This window comes from Canis aureus, chromosome 1 (assembly GCF_053574225.1).
Source record: "Canis aureus isolate CA01 chromosome 1, VMU_Caureus_v.1.0, whole genome shotgun sequence".
Classification (NCBI taxonomy): domain Eukaryota; kingdom Metazoa; phylum Chordata; class Mammalia; order Carnivora; family Canidae; genus Canis; species Canis aureus.
Genome location: NC_135611.1, coordinates 98,946,343 through 98,966,604, shown reverse-complemented (window position 1 = coordinate 98,966,604; position 20,262 = coordinate 98,946,343). Strand labels below are relative to the sequence as shown.

General features: G+C 62.8%; 1 protein-coding gene across 3 annotated transcripts in view; it reads left to right on the top strand.

Moving 5' to 3' along the window:
• Positions 1 to 19,558, top strand: part of PHF2 (PHD finger protein 2) — a 66,976-nt gene extending 47,418 nt beyond the window's left edge. For all 3 annotated transcript variants that reach the window (XM_077910911.1, XM_077910912.1, XM_077910913.1), the window contains 17 exons: positions 2,052 to 2,238; positions 2,696 to 2,858; positions 3,264 to 3,351; positions 3,675 to 3,781; positions 4,740 to 4,831; positions 5,715 to 5,804; positions 6,360 to 6,728; positions 7,891 to 8,010; positions 8,364 to 8,479; positions 9,909 to 10,087; positions 10,163 to 10,233; positions 10,844 to 11,004; positions 14,491 to 14,765; positions 16,017 to 16,112; positions 16,498 to 16,607; positions 16,827 to 17,250; positions 17,657 to 19,558. In XM_077910911.1, the coding sequence (XP_077767037.1) occupies positions 2,052 to 2,238; positions 2,696 to 2,858; positions 3,264 to 3,351; positions 3,675 to 3,781; positions 4,740 to 4,831; positions 5,715 to 5,804; positions 6,360 to 6,728; positions 7,891 to 8,010; positions 8,364 to 8,479; positions 9,909 to 10,087; positions 10,163 to 10,233; positions 10,844 to 11,004; positions 14,491 to 14,765; positions 16,017 to 16,112; positions 16,498 to 16,607; positions 16,827 to 17,250; positions 17,657 to 17,745 (2,737 nt within the window). In that variant the 3' untranslated portion in view covers positions 17,746 to 19,558. The remainder of the gene's footprint in view (positions 1 to 2,051; positions 2,239 to 2,695; positions 2,859 to 3,263; positions 3,352 to 3,674; positions 3,782 to 4,739; positions 4,832 to 5,714; positions 5,805 to 6,359; positions 6,729 to 7,890; positions 8,011 to 8,363; positions 8,480 to 9,908; positions 10,088 to 10,162; positions 10,234 to 10,843; positions 11,005 to 14,490; positions 14,766 to 16,016; positions 16,113 to 16,497; positions 16,608 to 16,826; positions 17,251 to 17,656) is intronic.
• The last annotated feature ends 704 nt before the right edge of the window (positions 19,559 to 20,262 follow it).

Below are 20,262 nucleotides of genomic sequence, written 5' to 3'. Positions count from 1 at the left end.
ACAAATCCAAACAAAAGGATCTGTTTCATCGTCTGGCCAGCCCCTATCCTGCCCCCCAGCCAGAGCCGGAGGTGGTACAGATTCTTCCAGAACGCACATCCTTGCACCACACATGGGCTTACGTGCTTCCACATGCCCCTACCACAGGCTCATGTGCCTGCACACCCAGAGGTGCACTCGTAGTGTTGCTCTGTGCCCTGCCCTTCCCGTTGATTCAGCCCGAGCTCTGTGTGCTGGGCCTGCTCTGCCAACTGCTGTTCTCGGGGCGGAGGCCCCATGGGTTGCGCTCTGAATGTCTGGGGCCCACCGAGGTCCCGGCCTCTGGTGTCAGAGGCTGGCCGTCCGTCGGTCCTGCCCTCCCAGGACCAGGGCTCCGTGTAGCGGGGCCGCGTCTTCCTGCTCCTTGGTTGCACTCCTGCCTCTCCAGCTGGCCTCTCGTGCACCACAAGGCCTGAGTTGTTGATGGTTTAGTTTAAGCCTGACTTCACTCTTGGATCCTGTCCACCTTGCCGACTTCTGAGAAGCCCACGAGTCAGCCAAGTAGCTCGTACAGAAGGGCGGGTAGGACAGTGTAGTCCAGAAAGCCCAGGGAGACGTAGAACCCCGGCAGGGTATCGTAGCTGCTGTTGGTTGTGTTTGAGCTTCCTGTCGGCAAAGGCATAAAGGGAAATAGAATGGATTCCGTGGCACTAGGAGAAATGGGCGAAAGCTGCCTGCTATGCATTGTCAAGGAGGCTGAGCTGTGACCATGGCCATGGATCACACCCGGACTGGTGCCACCGCCTGATCTGCTGGCCAGCCTGTGGTCCTCATAGGCAGCTGCAGGTGTGGAGCTGGGGTGGTTAGAGCTTTGGCTTGGGGTTCCCCTTGGGCCTCTTGGGGCCACTCCTTTGCTGGCAGAAGGTGTGTGGTTCCCACAGGCCCAGTCTAAGTACACGAGGGGCCCTCACACTTCATGCTGGGCTGTGGCCTTGGTGCTAGGGCCGCCCAGCAGCTGAGAGGGGGAGGGTGCCTCTGCAGATAGTGTGGTCTGTCCCTGTGGAGGTCAGCTGGGGTGGCAGGGGCTGGGCCCGACCCCATAGACCGTTGGTAGTGGTCTCAGGGCTGTGGCCTCAGGGACCCTGCAGTGACTCCTGCGTCCCCTGACCCTGGAGGCACCTGTGATGGGTAGAGAGATGGCCCTGCTGTGTATTATGTGCACATATGTGGTTAACCGTGCTCTGTCCCCCACGGGGGCCTCAGTGCCTGGGGCCTTGGGTCACCGCCCCCCACACCAGGAGCTGTAGGGAGCTGCTGGCCTTGGCGACAGGACCCCCGAGGAGCGGTCAAGCAAGGAAAGAAGGGCATGTGTGGCCGTGTTGGGAAGCCTGGGTGGGTGTGCAGATGGCCGCGGGGCCCCAGGTGGCGGGCTGGGTCCCTCTCCTGTGTGGTGTGTGGTCTAGGCCACTGTGGGCACGAGTGCGTGGAGGAGGGCTCTGGGAACAGAGATGGGCATCTCTGGGGACCTGCTATGAGGTCTGCCGGTGAGGTCGCTGAGGTTGGGCGGCAGGGCCTGGTGTGTGGTCCGTGTCCGTGTCGTCTTGGCGGCATGGCCTCTGATGCATTGCTGTGCGGTCTGTCCCCCCGAGCAGCGAGCATGCCAGGCCGTTGCCGGGCACTCTCACCAAGACAGCGACATTCCCCAAGAGGCCACCTTTGTATTTCCATATCCTCCTTGGAAAGAGCGTACTGGCCTACCAGAGCCCCGCAGGGTCTGTGGAGTGATGCCCGGGGCACCGGGTGCATGCGAGGCAGGCCGCTGCCACCTGCCCCCTCGTCGGCCGGCCTGTGCTCCACGGAGCGCTGTCTCTGGCCTCCGTGGAACACAGCGCGGTTTGGTGTTGCCGCGGCCCCTTCCAACCCCACGAACCTTAGTTTGCTGGTCTGTCAAGTGGGGGCAATGCTTCGTAGCCCATAGGGGAGGGACGCACACCCCAGGGCCCGTTCCCCCCAGGGCCCTGGGGACTTGGGGGTGCTTTTGCTGCTGTGACCCTCTTCCGGTCTCTGCCCAGGATGTCCAGCTTCGTGGAGCCACCCGACATCGTCAAGAAGCTGTCATGGGTGGAGAACTGCTGGCCCGATGACGCGCTGCTGGCCAAGCCCAAGGTGACCAAGTACTGCCTCATCTGCGTGAAGGACAGCTACACCGACTTCCACATCGACTCGGGTGGTGCCTCCGCCTGGTACCACGTGCTCAAGGTGGGTACCTGCCTGCGCCAGCAAGACCCCTGCTGTCCCCACGTGCTTGGCGGGCCAGCACCGCCACTTGTGCAGAATGGACACTTGTCCAACCCTCGGGGGCACAGCGGGTAGGGTGTGCAGTGTCATTCTGAGGAGGCTGCCGTTGGAGGCAGCCCGCTGGTGGAGGCCAGGGCTGAGCAGTGTGCATGCCCCAGGAAGGGAGCGCTGCTTGGAGGACTTCCTAGAAGAAGGGGTGGGGGAGCATGCAGCATTGAGCCCACACAGAGCCCCGGGGGGTTGGGGGAGCCAGGACAGAGGCACATGTGAAGACAGACGAACAAGGGGATCCAAAGGCTTGGGCTCGGCCAGCGCCCTGGGTCGTGGCTCCCCTGTACCCCAGCACCCTGGGTTGTGGCTCCCCTGCCCCCAGCGCCCCAAGTCGTGGCGGGCTCTGCCAATGGCCTCTCGTTGGCAGGGGGAGAAGATCTTCTATCTCATCAAGCCGGCCTCGGCCAACATCTCCCTGTATGAGCGCTGGCAGTCAGCCGCGAACCACAGTGAGATGTTCTTTGCCGACCAGGTGGACAGGTGTTACAAGTGCACTGTCAAGCAGGGCCAGACGCTCTTCATCCCCTCAGGTGGGCGCCCTTTCCCGTGCCCTGTCTACCCCGCAGGGCTCTGCCCTCACCCTGGGGCCTCCAGGGGATGGGTTCCTGGCCGAGGCTCACATCCAAGGACTGTCTGGGACGTGCCCACTTCCCTGGGCTGCGGCAGCGCTGCCTTGGCCCTTCCGCCATGTGTGGAGGCCAGAGGGAGGGCACCCCAATGTGGGCGGGCCTGGGTGGGTGCCCTTGGCTCCTGGGTCTGTGTGAGGCAGGCGTGTGCTTAGCGTCCAGGCCAGCTGGGACACAGACTCTCCTCCTGGGAGGCTGGGCCTCATTGCACGGAGCGTAGGGCACGTGGGGCAGCCCGCCAGGGCAGATGGGCTGAGGCCGGGTGGTGTGAATGTGCCACGGAGGGCTCCCACATCCCCACCTCCGCAGGCTGGATTTACGCCACGCTCACGCCCGTGGATTGCCTGGCCTTCGCGGGACATTTCCTCCACAGCCTGAGCGTGGAGATGCAGATGAGGTAGGGCCGCACCTGCCTGGTTCCACCTGCCAGAGTCCCTGCTGCAGTGGCACCTCCCCTGAGTTCTGGGCACGCTGTTAGCCTCTTGTGCCGTCCTGCCAGGGCCCCTGGGTGGCCCGGTCCCTGATAGCCCCTGTGGCCCCTGGGGGGTGTGGGGTGAGTTGAAATCCTCTCCCTGGGCACTGGCCTGTGGGGCTCGCCCTGACGCAGGGGAGGCCAGAGTGGCACAGCCTTGGTGTGGCCTTGTGGCTGTGATGTGGGCTCACCCTAGTGTCACCTGCTCAGAACTCATACACTGGATGGTTCTTTGCTGTGGTTTCCAGAGCATACGAAGTAGAAAGGAGGTTGAAACTGGGTAGCCTGACTCAGTTTCCCAACTTTGAAACTGCCTGCTGGTACATGGGGAAGCACCTGCTGGAGGCGTTCAGAGGTATGATGACATCCAGGTTGGCATCTCTGCTGTGGCTCTGGGGGCTGGTCCCTCACGGGGCTGCTGATGGGGCTCAGCTGGAATGTCAGAGGCCGGGGGTCTGCCTGGCTCTGGGCTGCAGCTGAAAGACCCTGGTGGCGTTCCTGCCACCCTGGGGAGGGTGTGCATGTTGGGATCCCCGGGGAGGCTCGTGGGAAGGGGTGGGCTCCTTGGGTCCCTGCCCTCCACAGACATCCATCTGCCCTCTACCTCAGGCCTTGAGGGTCCATCCTGGCTTCCCACTGCGGGCTGAAGCCCCATCATGCGGAGCCCTCTGTGCTCTGGCTCCAGTCTGAGGTGGGGAAGCGAAGGACATGGACCTTAACCTTAGCTGGCCAGAGTTCAGTGAAATTTGCCCATCTCGCCCCGAATTCAGATCCCTAAGCTTCCCCCCAGCAGAGGGGTTGCCTAGGAGGGAGCCTGTGGGAGTGGGACATGCAGAGCCTACCCTGGGGTGGCCTGATAGGGTGAGCGCTGACTGCTGGGTGCCCCCTGCCAGGGCCCCAGAGTACCAGGCCGCCAGTCTCTGCCCCTGCAGTGCGCTCCCTGACCACGAGGGGGCACTCTGTCCCCAAGGGCGTCTGGGAGGCTGTGCTGCCACAGCTGTGCAGAGGCCGTGGGAGCCCTGCCAGCACCTGGGCCCTCACTGGAGTGGCAGGGGCGGGCAGTGCAGGGAGCTAAGCCACCTGCCAGCAGGACCTGGCGGGTGGGCGAGGGAGGGCTGGTCCCGCCCCTCCCGGGGCATCTGGGGCAGGCCCCCCGAGGTTCCATGAGGGACCGTTGGCAGTTGGGCAGGTGGCAGTGGGTGGGGGTCCTGCCGACTCCACCCCGCACCCCCCATATGACATCGCCCACAGGAGTGGTGGGTGAGGGTGGGCAGGCACACACTCACCTGACCCGATCCCTCTATGACCCCCAGGTTCCCACAAGTCTGGGAAGCAGCTGCCCCCTCATTTAGTCCAAGGAGCTAAAATTCTCAATGGTGCTTTTAGATCATGGACGAAAAAGCAGGTAGGGAGGTGTGCCAGGTGTGTCCCCGAGCAGAGGGAGGGTGGCTGATGGGGGTCCCCCAGCATGGGTCCTTCCTTGGGTGGGAGCTAGCCTGCGGAGCCCACCTGTAGTGGGGAATGCCAGAGGTGGCGCGGAGGGCACCCCAGGGCAGGAGACGGCAGGGGCCTCAGCCTCGCTGGCCAGCAAGGCACTGGCTCCAAAGTGGGCTTCACTCTGAGGTGGACCTTCCTTCCACAGTGTCCCCTGTCATGCCCCCTGTTGTGGCCTGGTGTCCTACCCCCAGGGTACCCACAACAGTATGCCCAGTGCCCCCCAGGCTCCGGGGGCAATGCCCCTTTCCCCGCATCCCCCCCAGCAGCACTGCCCTGTCCCTCCTGCCCCTGCCCCTAGCACACTGTCTGGTGACCTCCCATATCTCTGTCCTAGAGCCACATCTCTGGCCTCTGGGCCTAGAACCATATCTGGTGTCCCTCCCTGTCACCTCAGCCATGTAGTGGCCTTGTGCCCAGGAAGAGGGGATGGCTCATATAATGCCCAGCTGCTGGTGGCCTTGGGCAGCTTGCCCTCTCTGGGACATGTTACAACCCCCTGGGGAGGGGTCATGGCAGAGCCATCTCAGCCCGGGCTGACATCTGGCTGGAGTGGGCTGACTCGTTCAGGACCCCGTGTAGCCGGTACCCCTAGCCTGTGTGGGCGGCAGTGGGTCCTTGGTTGGTAGGCAGGAGACTACTGGGAGGGACCATGTGGGTGAGTCAGGGTCCGGGAGGCTGAGCCTGCTTCAGCCCCTATGGGTGGGCAGGGGTGGGGTGGCATGGCCAGTGCAGGTGGACGTCAGCACCTAGACTGGGCGGCTGACCCCTGGCCCGCGTCTGCTGCCCTCCAGGCTTTGGCGGAGCATGAGGACGAGCTCCCAGAGCACTTCAAACCTTCCCAGCTCATCAAAGACCTCGCCAAAGAGATCCGGCTCAGCGAGGTAGGGCCTGACCCCGGGGGCCGCCAACCCTGTACAGCGGCCCCGCTGCCCACCTGCCAGGGACCACCATGTCTGAGACAGCTGCCACCCCGGCCCTCCAGGGCAGGGCTGCTGCACGGTGGGGACTCCCAGGCACTGTGGCTGCCCATGGCCTCCTGGCCCCAGCCCAGGGACAGCAAGGTGGGGCTCCTCTGCAGCTCCCCAAGTAGGTGGGGAGGGATCCAGAGGGAGGGCCATGCCAGCTGCTGGAGACCCTGGGCTGTCCCAGCCTCTGTGCTGCAGGGTAGGATGGCAGTCCCCACCAAGGATGTAGAGGGGTCAGGTGGCTGATGGGTAGACGAGTGGCACCTTGGCACAGATGTGTTGTATTGATGAATATGTCACATAGTGGTGTAGGCAGGTGTGAGCATGTCGCATGGATACTGTAGGAGAGATGTCAGCCTGCCCCGTGCATGGTGTAGACAGATGCTCCTTCCTGCTGGAGTGTCTCCCAGAGCCCAAGCAGAGACCCTCCTGACCGGGGCGGCTGGCCACATCTCCTCCTCCTCTCCCTAGAATGCCTCCAAGGCCTCCCGACCTGAAGTGACCCCAGCTGTCCCCACGGATGAGGTCTGCTTTGGGGACCGGGAGAAAGAGGAGCCCCCATCCCCCATTGAAGCCAGTCCTCCTCGATCCTTCCTGGAGAAAGTGTCCAAAAAAAAGATTCCCAAAACCGTGAAGATGCCCAAGCCGTCCAAAGTTCCCAAGTCCCCCAAACCCCCCAAGCCCCCGAAGCCCCCCAAACCGCTGAAGCTCAAGGATGGAGGCAAGAAAAAAGGGAAGAAGTGCAGGGGGGCGGCCTCGCCCACCATCCCCAACCTGGACCTGCTGGAGGCACACACCAAGGAGGCACTGACCAAAATTGAGCCTCCGAAGAAAGGCAAGGTGGGTAGTCTCACCCCGTCTGTGGTTGGAGGGCCGCAGACCCCTCAGGAGCTGGCCTGGGGTGGAGCTAGGGCTGCTGTGTCCCTGAGCTAGAGGGTCAGGGTTGGTGGCTGTGTCCTGGTGAGCATGGCACAGCGAGGAGAGACCTCCCAGTAAAGGCAGTGGTGTTTGCTAGGACAGGGGTACCACACAGGGTCACCTGGGGGAATGAGCTGGCTGAGTTTCCTCTGGGGCCCAGGTGTCGGCTGAGTTCTGAAGGTGGGCCAGGCACCCAGTGGAGACCAGCAGGGAGGCAGAAGGGCGACTGGTGATGGGAGTGGTTACTGGAGTGGCCTGAGCCCCTATAGGCAGTGAGAAAGGCAGGCTTGGCCCCGAGGACCTAGCAGTGTGACCAGAGGTGTGGGCTTCAGGGACCAGGAGCCCAAGACCAAGCGCCATTGAGGGATTTCCTGCTAACGGGAGGCTGTTACCCACTTCTCGCTGGGGCTGGGGGTGGGGTCAGTGACCACCAGGGCCAGCATCACAGGGCTGCAGTGGGGCACATTGGTTCTCCCTTCATCAAGGCAAAGAGGGTGGATGAATGAATAGATGAACAGATGGATCGATGGGTGGGTGGCAGGAAGAGGGGAGAGAAAGAGGAAGCAGGGAGGGTGCATGAATAGGTGGATGGATGGGCAGGTGGATGGTTGGATAGAAGGGATGGGTGAGTGGGTGGGATGGATGAGTGGGTGGGGGTGGATGGGAGGTAGATGGGTGGGTAGGTGAGTGAATGGAATGGTGGATAGCTGGATGGATGGATGGATGGATGGATGGATGGATGGATGGATAGTGGATGGATGGGTGAATGGGATGATGGATGGTAGGTGGATGGGTAGATGGAATGATAGGTAGATGAGATGCATGGATGGATGGGATGGTGGGTGGGTGGGATGGTGGATGAATGGGATGGATGGATGTCTGTATGGGTGGATGAGTGATGGACAGATGGTGGATGGATAGGTGGGATGGATGGTGGGTGAGCAGATGGGGTGGATGGGCCATTGCATGTGAGCCAGTAGGAGGCAGGGGCCCTATGCTGTGTGGCTGTCACTTTGCCGGGTAGCCTCGGGGTTCCTAGACATCGTCCCATGTCCACTGCTGGGTCATGACTCCTGTGTCCTAGGCCACAAAGAGCGTCCTGAGCGTGCCCAACAAGGAGGCGATCAGCTCACAGAATGATGTGGAGAGGCTAGAAATCCGAGAGCAAACTAAAAGCAAGTCAGAAGCCAAATGGAAGTACAAGGTGAGGTGTGTGTGTGCACGTGTGTGTGCACCTGCCTGGGGTGGGGGCATCTTCCACAAGATGCAGGTGTGTGAACACCTGTCCCCCGGGGGCAGTGCCAAGCCGGCCTATGGAGGCAAGGGTTGTGAGTGTGGCCTCTGTGGGGCTGCCTTCCATGGCGGGGGCACCTCCTGGCCTGGGGAACCAAGTGCATCACCCTACAAGCTGACAGCTGGCCCAGCTTCGAGCACATGTGACCCGGGGCGGGACTGGGTCCTTTAGGCCCTGAGTGACAGAGAGCAGGGGTTCCTGGGCAACGGGTCGGAGGGAGAGCTAGCTGGGGGCTCAAGGACCGTCTCGGGCTTCCTTTACAGAACAGCAAACCTGATTCCCTGCTGAAGATGGAGGAGGAGCAGAAGCTGGAGAAGTGTCCTTTGTCGGGGAACAGGGACCCCAAGTTCTCATTTTCCTTTAACAGGAGGCTGCTGAGGTAGGTGCACGCTCACACACATGTGCCCTGTCCACGGGCTCACACATGCCATACGTGCTCACACGTGCTCACATCACACACCCCCGTTATACACACACACATATGCTCCATCACAAGTGCTCACACATATCATACATGCTCATATCACACACCCCCATTACACACTTAAACACACTCATGCCCCATCACACATGTTCACACACATACATGCTCACACGTGCTCACATCACACACCCCATTACATACACACACACACATGCCCCATCACATGTGCTCACACACATCATACGTGCTCACACGTGCTCACACCACACACCCCTGTTATACACACACATGCTCACGCACATGCACCCCGTCCATGGGCTCACACACGTCATAACGTGCTCACATGTGCTCACACCCCCGTCACACATGCTCATGCACATGCGCCCCCTCCTGCAGGCTCCCCAGCCGAGGCCCCCCCCCCCGAGTGAGCAGACCCCATCCCTGCCTCCCAGGCCGTAGCCCTGGTGGGTGGAGAGGGGGGCAGCTGGCAGAGGAGCAGAGCGTGACTCGGTTGCTGTCCTGGGCTGGTGCAGAGGGGGTAGGGTGGGTCAGGGTCCTGGCCTCAGAGCACAGAGACTGGTGGGGAGGGGCCAGCGTGAACCTCATATTATCAAATGTGCCTAAAATTATGGCTGAGATGAGGGCTATGGAAGAATGATTTGTGGGGCCTCCAGGGCCCGAGAAATCAGGAGGGCCTCCTGGAGGAGGTGGCACTGAGCTGAGGTGGAGGCCATAGCCTGAGAGGGTGTGTGTGTGTGAATGGGTACATCCATGTTCTAGACCATGAACGGGCACATCTTCTGAGCAGCTTGGCTGGCCAGCCACCCCTCACCCGCCGAGAAGCCCCACCTGCTGTGGTCTGTCTGAAGTCAGGGTGGGCGCCCCTTGGCGGGGGAGCAGGTGGCTGGGGCCAGTGTCCTGCCCTGGCCTTCAAGGCCCTCACTACAGGTAGTGGGGAGACAGGGCCACTCAGGGCCTGGCGGGATGAGCCGGGGGCCTTGGTCACGGAGGAGGCAGCAGCAGTGCGCACGTGAGCCATGTCACCCCATGTGTGCCCCATGTGCAGCAGGGCTGCCTGGTGCTCGGAGCCACCCTGCTGGGAGCTGACGCGGGCCTGCCCTGCCCACTGTCCCCGATGTCCCCACTGCCCCCGCTCTCCCCACCGCTGGGCACGCCCAGAGCCTTCCTTGCCCTGAGGGAAGGCCCTGCTGAAGGATGGTCTTTAAGAATATCGTCTGAATTTATGCTCCCGAGAGCTGTGCAGGGGATGCAGGACATTGGCATGAGCCAGGCTGGTGCGGGACTCTGCGTGGGGGCTTGGGGAGCACATTATCGAGGCCTAGCAGGGGCCGTGGGGACGCTGACACTGCTCGTGCTGCCGCAGCCCCAAGGCCCTGAAGCCGCAGCCCAGCCCGGGCGTGTTTGGGGCCATGCAGAGCTTCAAGGAGGACAAGCCACAGCCGGTGCGGGACGAGTACGAGTACGTGTCGGACGACGGGGAGCTCAAGATTGACGAGTTTCCCATCCGGAGGAAGAGGACCGCCCCCAAGAGAGACTTGTCTTGTGAGTGAGGGCGTGAGGGTGGGGAGTGGGCCGTCCTCCGTGGCCTCTGCCAGACGCCCGTCTGCTGTGTTTCAGTCTTACTGGATGGGAAGGAGCCACTGCCCACGCCCGTCACGAAGCCAAAGCTGGAGTCCGCACTCTACAAGGTGAGGCCGAGCCGTGTGTCCATGCCTGCCTTGGGCTGGTCTGCGCACGCAGGACCCTGCTGATGGCCTGGTGTGGGGGCTGCAAAAGGGTTGTCCTCTTCTGCCTCTCCTCGGGTGTTTTCATGGGGAGGGTGGCCAGGGTTCAGGCCGTGGCCCCGTGGAGGAGGGCTGAAAGCGGGGGTCTGTGGGTCTCTGCGGGTGGCTGCCCTGCCATGACCATGACAGATGGTGCCAGGCCCAGCAGCTCCCAGGAGGCCAGGTCCCTGCAGAGCCACCTGCCAGGGGCTGTGGGTCTGAGCTTCCGCTTGTTCCCTGCCCAGCCCCCCAGCTCCTTGTATCTCTGGTCAGGATTGGGGTTCATGTGGGAGGCCCTGTGAGGAAACAGGGTCCTCTGGGGAAACAGGGCATCAGGACAGCCCCGTCCCACGGGCAGGCCTGCAGTCCCAGTGGAAAGCTCCGGCAATCTCCTGTACGGTGTGTCTGGCCAGCTGGCCCTGTGGTGCCCATTACAAGGGCTGGCTCTTTAAAAACTTGGAGAAACATCTTTCCATGCAGGGGGAAATAGCAGGTCCCCTAAAGCCTCTGACCTGTGGCCCTGTCCCCACAATAGAGCGACGACTCCTCTGACGAGGGCTCACTGCACATTGACACAGACACCAAGCCTGCCCGCAACGCCAAAGTGAAGAAGGAGGGTGCGGGCTCGGCGGCGGGCATCCTGGACCTCCTGCAGGCCAGCGAGGAGGTGGGAGCCCTTGAGTACAACCCCAACAGGTAGGTCCAGGGTGCCTGCAGAGAGGCCGTGGGGTGCGGGTACCCCTGGGGAGGAGCCCAGGCCACGCCAACGTGGGGCCATTTGTGCCCTCACCGCAGAGGCAGGGCAGCCGGAGCAGGACCCGTGCCCCACAGAGGGGCTGCCTAGTGGCCAGGGAGGTGAGTAGGGGGCCGCACCCCACCCACCACAGTCCTGGACACTCAGCTCCAGCCGTGACGTCTGGCTGGCTCCATCTGGACGCTACCCAGATGCTCTGAAGGTCATGTAGGAAATTTTCCATGGCGCAAACCCAGCCTCCTGGTCAAGGGCATGTGGTATCTTTGAGCCCTGGGGCTGCAGAGACCTCACCCCGCAGGGATGGAGACCATGACCTCAGAGCTTGGGGATGGAAGAGCTGTGGCCCGAGGAGGGTTCCCAGGGCCACACCCCGTGGGGCACGGGGGCCACACCAGACTGTCCTGAAGCCCCGTGTGCACCCCGACATGCCTTCGTGTGGCTGCGGCCGTGAAGGCCCGGGGTGGCCTGGCCTCTGATGGGAGATGAACCAGCTAACCCCTCTAGGCTTCGTTGGATGAAGGGCCCGGGCTCACTTTTCTGGACATGGTCCCAGTTGAATTCTCTCTCCATCTGCTTAAACTGGGTTACGTGTTGTGTTCATTTTTTCCCCACATGGGATTTCCACAAGTAGCACAAACAGCTCACCAAGGGGTCGGGGCTCCCCGCCGCCTTGGGGGACCAGAGCCCCACCTGCCTGTTGATGGACCCGGGTGTGGGGTCCCAGGGGTCTGCATGTGCTGGGCATCGATGTCCAGGCAGGGGGACCTGCCGGGGAAGGGCAGCCTGTGCGGCCTGCAAGGGGCCTGCACGGGGCTCCCCTACATCTGCCTCTGAGGTGAGGCCATGTTTCCAGAACCCAGGTCCCAGGGCCGCGTGAACCCGCAGGGAGGCTGCTCCCGGTGGGTGTAGACACCCAAAGCCAAGGAGGTGGAGTCGAATGGCTGAGTCTCCTCTCAGGACTCTGTTCTGGGTGCCATGTTCCCTTCAGATGGCCAGAGGCCTGCATCTCCTGCCCGCCAGGAGGGACTTCTGTAGAGGTGCCCCAAGGGCCCCTCACCCACAGATGCCCTGTGGCCTCTGCCGTGGTGGGACGGGGCCTGAGGCCCCTTTGCTGGGACAAGCCTGGCTGTGACCCCGGTTCACTGAGGGCAGGGCACTGCTGCTGGTGCTGGCCCCTGGGGGCACCATTACCCTGGTGCTGCCTGAAGGTCAAGATGCTGGAGAGCAGGGTCTCTGCACGGGGGACACCGGGGCCCCGGCCCGGGAGGAGGGCGGCCCGTGTGCAGTGCTACGCTCACTACCTGCAGACACTCACATGTGCCCTCACACCACCCGCACGTGCACATGCATGCCTGCCAGGCCCACCCCCTCTCCCCGCTGCAGGCGGTTCCTCTCCCCAATCTCCCGATTGGAGAGCAGGTCAGTTTTTGATGGTCCATTTGCTCTGTTTTAAGTTTTCGCTGCTGGGAAAAAAAAAGCTGAAAAAAATGGAGGGAAATATGTTAATTTGTTGTGGATGGTTGGCAGTGCGCACCGCAGGGGTAGGGGAATGTTGGAATGATAATTGGAGGATTAAGAGATTATTTTCCATGTGAGCTAGGTAGACTGTGCTCCTTGATTCACTGGCCGTGTGTGGACAGACGTGTGGCCCCTGCTGCCTGCGGCCCTGGGCTCTCAGGCCTGCCCCTTGGAGCAACCAAACTGGGCAGGGACCCCATGGTGGTGGTGGGGTCCTGTGCAGTGTGTGCCCTGGCCCCAGCCCTCCCTGCCCTGGCTGAGGGGCCGTGTGGACACCCCAGAGCCTGGAGTCACAGGGGGTGGGGAGCCCACTGCTGTTCCCCTGTGGGCAGAGGTCTGTCCTGTTCAGAGACCCCCAGTGACCGTGCTGCACAGCGCCCTTGTGCTCCAGGGCAGATCCTCGCAGTGGGGCTGGGGAGGCTGCATCCGTGGCAGGGAGTTCCTGCCTCTGCCGGGGGTGGGGGTTGCTGCCTGGACTGGACCTTTTCATTGTTTTGGCCTTGGGTCTGCAGTCCTGTTTGGCCCCAGCAGAAACCAGAGCGCTGTGGTCCTGTGTCAGGGCGGGAGCTGGGGCGGTGCCCGGGCCTGGAGCCAGCAGTGACCAGCAGGACGGTTCTGTCCACGCTGGCCTCCCTGGGCCCTGGGTGCTCCCTGGGGGCCAGCTCCACCCCCAACCTCCAGCCCGAGGCCTGGGAAGCTCTCATTTCCGCGTGGGGACTCATGGTCCCTTTTCAGGTTAAGGGTTCTACTACATGTGCTCCAAAACACTTTGGGGGGAGGGGAGGGGGGAAGGGTGTAGGGGAGGGTGTGAAAGCCGCTGATGCAGGATGATGCTGAACCTCTGACAGGGCTTGCTTGGACTGACACTTTGGCTGCTGCTTTAGGGTTGCAAGACCCCGTAGTGGGCCCTGCCCCTGGGGCACCTGGGCAGGCAGGAGGGGGCTGGACGTCCGATATCAGGAGAGGACCCTGCTCCCTGGGCCTTCTGGTCTGTGAGGAGAGGAGGGCTGTGGGGCCCCAGCAGCCAGGCACGGGGTGGGAGCCTGTGCCTGGCTGCTGGGGCCCAGGGGCTGGAGGGAGGGTCAGTTCAGTAGGGCCCTGCAGCCCAGGGTGGGCTGTCCTGCCCCCCATGACAGGGTCCACAGGGATGAGGAGGATGAAGCTTCTAGAGGAGCCCAGACCTGTGCTTTGTGAGCTCTCCCCATCCAGCCATGTCCAGGACCCTGGTGATGCAGGGAGAGGCCCTGTGCCCCGCCCAGAGCCCAGCAGAAAGCACAGTGCCAGGCACAGCCTCATGGGGTGTCTCAGGAGCCAGAGAGCAGGTCCTGGAGGGAGGGGAGCTGGAGCTTTAGGGACTGCGGGTGCAGGGTCAGGGCAGTGGGAGGCAGCCTTGGGAAAGCACAGCACCCATGGGGGTGGCTGAGGACCTGGGGCTGAGCTGACATGTGGCCCTCCGGTAGAAAACAAGATGGAAGGGGCAGCTGCAATCAGACGCATGGGCACTCCCTGTCTGCCCCTCCCTGTGTCCCTGCTCCACGCCTTCTCTGTCCCTGCAGGGTGTGAGGGCAGACACCTGGCTGTTCCTTTTTTTTTTTTTTTTTTTTAAAAAAAAGATTTTATTTATTTATACATGAGAGACCCAGAGAGAGGCAGACACAGGCAGAGGGAGAAGCAGGCTCCCTGCGGGGAGCCCGCTGTGGGACTCGATCCTGGGTCTCCAGGATCACATCCTGGGCTGAAGGCAGACACTCAACTGCTGAGCCACCCAGGCACCCTGAGGGCCCCTCTCCTAAGCAGGAGTCATGAGCAACCACTGTGCTCCAGCCGTGTGTCCTCGCCGCTGAGTGGGAGGGAGCAGGGGCGGTGGGCGCTGGGCACTGAGCTGAGTGCCTGTCTCTCTGTGCCCCCAGCCAGCCCCCGGCCTCCCCCAGCACACAGGAAGCCATTCAGGGAATGCTGTCCATGGCCAACCTGCAGGCCTCTGACTCCTGCCTGCAGACCACATGGGGTGCCGGCCAGACCAAGGGCAGCTCATTGGCGGCCCACGGGGCCCGGAAGAACGGGGGTGGCAGCAAGAGCGCGGGCAAGCGGCTGCTGAAGAGGGCGGCCAAGAACAGCATGGACCTGGACGACTACGAGGAGGAGCAGGACCACCTGGACGCCTGCTTCAAGGACTCGGATTACGGTGAGCCCCAGGGGCGGGCGGGGCCTGTCCGCGGTGCTGGCCATGTGGGGCCGGGCCTCCTCCAGGACACGGGAGGCAGCCTTCGGAAGGTGTCCCCAGGGGAGGGGTGCCACTATCGCCACCCAGGAGGAATGCCCCTGGCCCCACCACAGAGCCCCCGTGCGTGTGCGCCATGTGTGGTACACGCTGTCCTCATGGGCTCTCCAGGGCGCGTGCCCACAGCCCCGAGCCTGTGCTGGGCTCACCCCCACCTCCCCCGGCTGCTCCCGTCCCAGTCGCCTGGCGGCCTCCACCTATCACCTCTGTGGATGCTGCGCTGTGGACGCAGGTGCGGGGGCTTTGTGAGGCCAGGTGTGGGGTGTCCCGGGCTTGGACCTGGGAGGTGGTGTTCTGGGTGGAGGGCAGATGCCCTGCCCTGGCCCAGCCACCCCACGGCCATACGCTTGCACACTGCTTGAGACCCCATCCACTTGGTCGGTCTCGGTGTGGAAAATGACACTGAGGCCCAGAGCGGCTGCCTTGGAGGTGGGCAGAGTGGGGGGGGGTCCCCAGGGCTGACCCCTCACCACTGACCACAGCCTTTCAGACCCTGCCCTTGGGGCTCCCAGCAGTTCGGTGGGGGCTGCTGCCGGTCTTGGGGAGGGTCTCAGGAACGAGGACCTGCCTGCACACCATGGCCTGCCCCCAGGGGTGGTTAGGGCCCAGGGGTGCTGGCTCTGGTGGTGCAGGGGCTGCCTTGGAGCTCACGCTCCTGCCCCCAGAAGAGCCCTCTCCGAGTGGAGGTTGGCCCTGGACCTTCTGCTCCACTCCCGGGGTCCTGGCTGGGAGTTGGCTGGGGGTGCCACTGGGGGGGTGGCTGGGGGCCAGTAGGGGCCTAGCTGGGCGGGTAGCTGGGGACCCACCCCAGTCTGATAGGCTGTTGGCAGTGAGCTCCCTTGGGGGGCAGGGCAGGCCCTGGAGGTGGCAAGACACCCCTATAGTGGGGGCACCTGGGGTCACCAGGGCTATCAGGTGGGGCTTGCTTCCCAGGGACCCGCTGGGTGGGCTCCAGGGATGCTGGGTGTTTCCCTCTCTGCAGCCACAGAGCAGGGGACCTGCTAGGAGGCCCTGTGGCCAGGCCCGATGGTTTGGGGGCCGCCTATGCCGTGCATGGGGCAGCCGTTCTGGGGGGGACAGCAGCTCACCAGACCTGCCCACAGAAGCTTTGTCCCCCGCGGCGTCGCTGGCTCAGGTCCTCCCCCCACCCCGTAGTTTATCCCTCTCTGGAGTCGGATGAGGACAGTCCCGTCTTCAAGTCCCGGTCCAAGAGGAGGAAAGGCTCTGACGACGCTCCCTACAGCCCCACAGGTAGTGTGTGGAACTGGGCGCCCCCTGCCCGTCCCTCTGGCTTCAAGGCTGTGGCCGGGGGTGGGGGTGGGGGCCTGCAGGGGCCTCAGTGGGGCTGCACTCCTCCTGTGAGTGGGCTAGGTGGGTGGGGGTCCCCATGGGGTCTGAGAGAGCACCCCTGGGAAGGCCATGACTGCACCTGGCAGGGTCATGGCAGCCATGGGGGTGGGGGGCTTGTCACCATCTGCATGACCCCACCTGCTTGTTCCTGTCTTGCTGGCATGGACCCTTCACATCGGGGCTCATGTTGTGATCTTGGACAGACGGGGGCCGGGTCATGGGGCCTGGGAGGGCATGCAGATGATGGGGGGGACACCGCTCGAGCAGGTGTCCTTCTCTCCCACAGCAAGGGTTGGGCCATCGGTGCCGAGGCAGGACAGGCCTGTGCGCGAGGGCACCAGGGTGGCCTCCATCGAGACTGGGCTGGCAGCTGCTGCAGCCAAGCTGTCCCAGCAGGTGAGGAGGGAGCCTACCTCTGCTCCCAGGGGAGGCCAGGGGCTGTCACGGGCTTGGGGTCACTGGAGCAGTGCTGACCCCTGGGGGGTGTTGGGGAGGCGGGAACTGGCCACTCAGGGTTGGGTAATGGGGGGTGATGGGGCAGGGGACTCATCCCCTCGCTCAGGAGGCCTGAGGGGCCACTCAGCGTCTGAGGCCGCCCATGTGCTGTGTCCAAAGGAGGAGCAGAAGAGCAGAAAGAAAAAGAACACCAAGAGGAAGCTGGCTCCCAACACGCCCTCCCCCTCCGCCTCCACCACCTCTGCCAGCACCACGTCTGCCAGCACCACGTCTGCCAGCACCACGTCCGCCTCCACCACCTCGGCCTCCACCACCTCGGCCTCTACCACCTCGGCCTCCACCACCCCGGCCTCCACCACCCCGGCCTCTACCAGCACAGCCAGTAGCCAGGCCTCCCAGGAGGGCAGCTCACCTGAGCCCCCGCCTGAGGCACATAGCAGCAGCCTGGCGGACCACGAATACACGGCGGCTGGAGCCTTTGCAGGGGCGCAGGCTGGCCGAGCCTCCCAGCCCATGGCCCCCGGGGTCTTCCTCACGCAGAGGCGGCCCTCCGCATCATCCCCCAACAACACCGCTGCCAAAGGTACCGTGCCTGCATCCCCCAGGCCGCCCACGGCTATACCGTGGGGACGGCAGGTTCCTTGTGCAGCTTGGCCATGTGTCCACAGCCACCCCTCGGCCCTTTGGACACGAAGCTGTGGTCACACATGGGCCGGGCGGGTCTGGTGGCCTGGGCTTCAGGGCCTGGCCAGGAGGAGGTGTGGTCAGTGCCAGGCTGAAGGCTCCTGGGAGGGCCCGAGGGGATCCGTTGGGGGCAGGACTGCTGTGAGGTCCTTGGTCCCCACCGTCCCCTGGGCCCCACCTGTCTCCACCCTGTGCCTCACCCCTGTAGCAGTGCTCCCCGCCCTTGTCACCGTGCCCCAAGGGTGGGACCCCGGCCTCCCCTGACCTCTGCTCACCTGGCACATTTCCATCTCCTCTGCCTGCAGGAAAACGTACAAAGAAGGGCATGGCCACCGCCAAGCAGAGGCTTGGGAAAATTTTGAAAATTCATCGGAATGGAAAACTGCTCCTTTAAAGTTTGGAAAGCCAGGATCCTTCTGCTCCGCTCAGGACCCCCGGAGCCCCGCTAGGACATCAGCCCCCAGGAGGGCGGCCGCGCTGCCTCACCCTGGGGAGGGCCTGGCCCTCCCGGCCACCACTCCCCCCATATGAGCATCTGTTGCTTCAGCCGGCAGAGCGCACCGACGCGGACGGACGTCCTTTCTCAAGTTGCTTAGAGTGACCAGTTCCTGAAACTCGGCCCTGCCTGTTTGAGGACCATTCCAGTTCCAGGAGAGCCTCTGGGCCCCCCTGAGTGTGGGTGTGATCACAGGGCTTCTGCAGCTCTGTTGGGAACATGAGTCCTTCGAGGAAGGAGGAGTGAGCCAGTGCTCACCAGGCCCAGAGTCCGAGCTGGCCACAGGCCGGTAGGCTCCAGAGGCTTAAAAAAGGAAAGAACACTAGAGAGGAAGAGGAGGAGAGAGTGGGGTCTTCTGTGCCCCCCTGCTCTTCCTGAGTGATTCTCAGACAGTCCAGAGAGTGTGCGGCCCGGCCGGGAGAGGGGCCTCTGTGCTCCCCGGTGGCGGGTGGCGGGCCGGATGTTGGGTGTCGTGCCCTGAATGGCTGGGGCCTTTCTTGGGACACCGGGGCCGTGAGCAGGGTCAGTGTGTTGGTGGGGAGGGGGCGCCGTCACGGGGTTCCCCCTCTCCCCCCAGGCAGGGTCGGGCCCAGCTGTGATGTGGGGCCTGGGGGCCTGGGCCAAGCCGTGGGGGGGGGCCCCGTGCTGCCCCCCCGGCTACACTCCTAGAAGCACTTCTCAGCCGAGGCACCCCGCCTGGCGGGGCGGATGGCGGCGGGCAGCCCGAGGACGCGGGGCCCAGCACGTCTGTCTTGTCACCTGTGTGTTTGGTGTCGAGTCCCCAGGTGGACCCCGGACTGAACGTCCGCCCGTCGACATGGAGGGGGCTGGAGTTGTTTCTCAGGCAATCCTGTATTTTAATTTTAGATGTATCTCCTGAAGCATATTTTTCATAGAATGTAGCGTGTAAATAGCTTTTTAAATAACTTCTTTTTTATAAGAGTAAAAGTATCTTTAGGAATTTCTTTCTAGAGAGTCCGTCATTAACATTTATACGAGTTTTTTGCCGAGTATGACGAACACTTGGGTTTGCCTTCCTTCTTTCTGTTTATTGTTCCTGTTGGTGTTACTTTTTTCTTTTAGGAACTAAGGTATTGCCTGAAAAACAAGTGGTGTCTGCGGAGCCTTCTCTGTGTGTTTGCAGCAGCAAACCGCGCCCCAGACCCGTTCCACGCGGCGGGCGCGGGGTCTCCGACCCGGACACCAGCTCTTTCTTTCCGTCTCGTTGGCGAAGGGGGTGGGGATGCAGTTATTTTACTTAGCACCTTGTGAAGTGTTTCTGTGTTTTGTGATGCTGTAATTTATTAATGTTTGTAGCTTTTTATATTTGTACATTTCTTATGAGCTTTGTTTATACGCCTGTCCCCGGGCGCCGTGTCCGTGAGGCCGGCCCCGAGGCTGGCGGACGAGCTCGCAGGGCGCCCACGGCGCCCACCGTGCCGTCCCGGCGTCTGCGAGGCTCCTTTCCCGTCCTCGTTGAACATTTATATAATCTAACCCGGCCATCAAGCTGTTCTCTCTCTCTCTCTCTTTTATTTTTTAAAGTTTATTATTATTATTTGGCAACATGTACATTTCTAACAAAGTTTACCGTGGCTATTAAAGTGTTTTATTTCCCAATTCATATTACTCTTGTATCGAGTCCATGAGGTCTAAGGCAGCTTAGATCAAAGTTTTAAAAGAGTAAAAATATTTCAGGTTTTGTACAGAACCATGTCTGTGTCGTTCCTGCTCACTCGCCAGCGTCTGCTCCCGCGGTGGGGGTGGTGGGAGGGGGCACCGAGGGCCCGGCCCACGTGCTGCCCTGCACCCCAGAGCCGCCGTGCCCCACGCCGCCTGCAGGAACGGCCCGAAGAGCCCGTGGGGGCCGGCGGCCTGTGGGACCCCGGCTCCGTGACCGCAGCCCTGGGCAGCCTCGGGAGCCTCCAGAAGCACCTACTGCCCACGGTGCGTACCTAGCGGAGGCCGGTGAGTGCAGGCCAGGCACCCAGAGATGCTCCGCGGCTGTGCAGGATCTGTCTACGCCCCTGCAGTCGGGACGTGGGGCCGGAGAGGACGGAGGGTTCGGGCACCCGGGAGGGACCCGCTGGGCATCCCTGCTGCCGGCCGGGCCTGTCATACTGAGGCTGGTCCACAGGGGCCGATGGGCTTGGTCTGGGCATGGGGCTCCAGTTAGCAGAGCTGCCTGTCCATGCACCAAGCCTCCAGACGCAGGCCGCCCCGCTGAGAGCGTCTGTGGGTGGGCAGTGTATTCAGACGGTGTGTGGGTGGCAGTTCATCATGTGCCATTTGTGACAAAGCACAGCAAGGTCCCTCCATCCTGCTGGGCAGCCAGCGTGGCCGTCTGTGCCCCACGCGGCTGAGCGCCTCCAGGACCTCCCTGAGCTGGAGGGTTGGGGTGGGGCTCCAGGTACC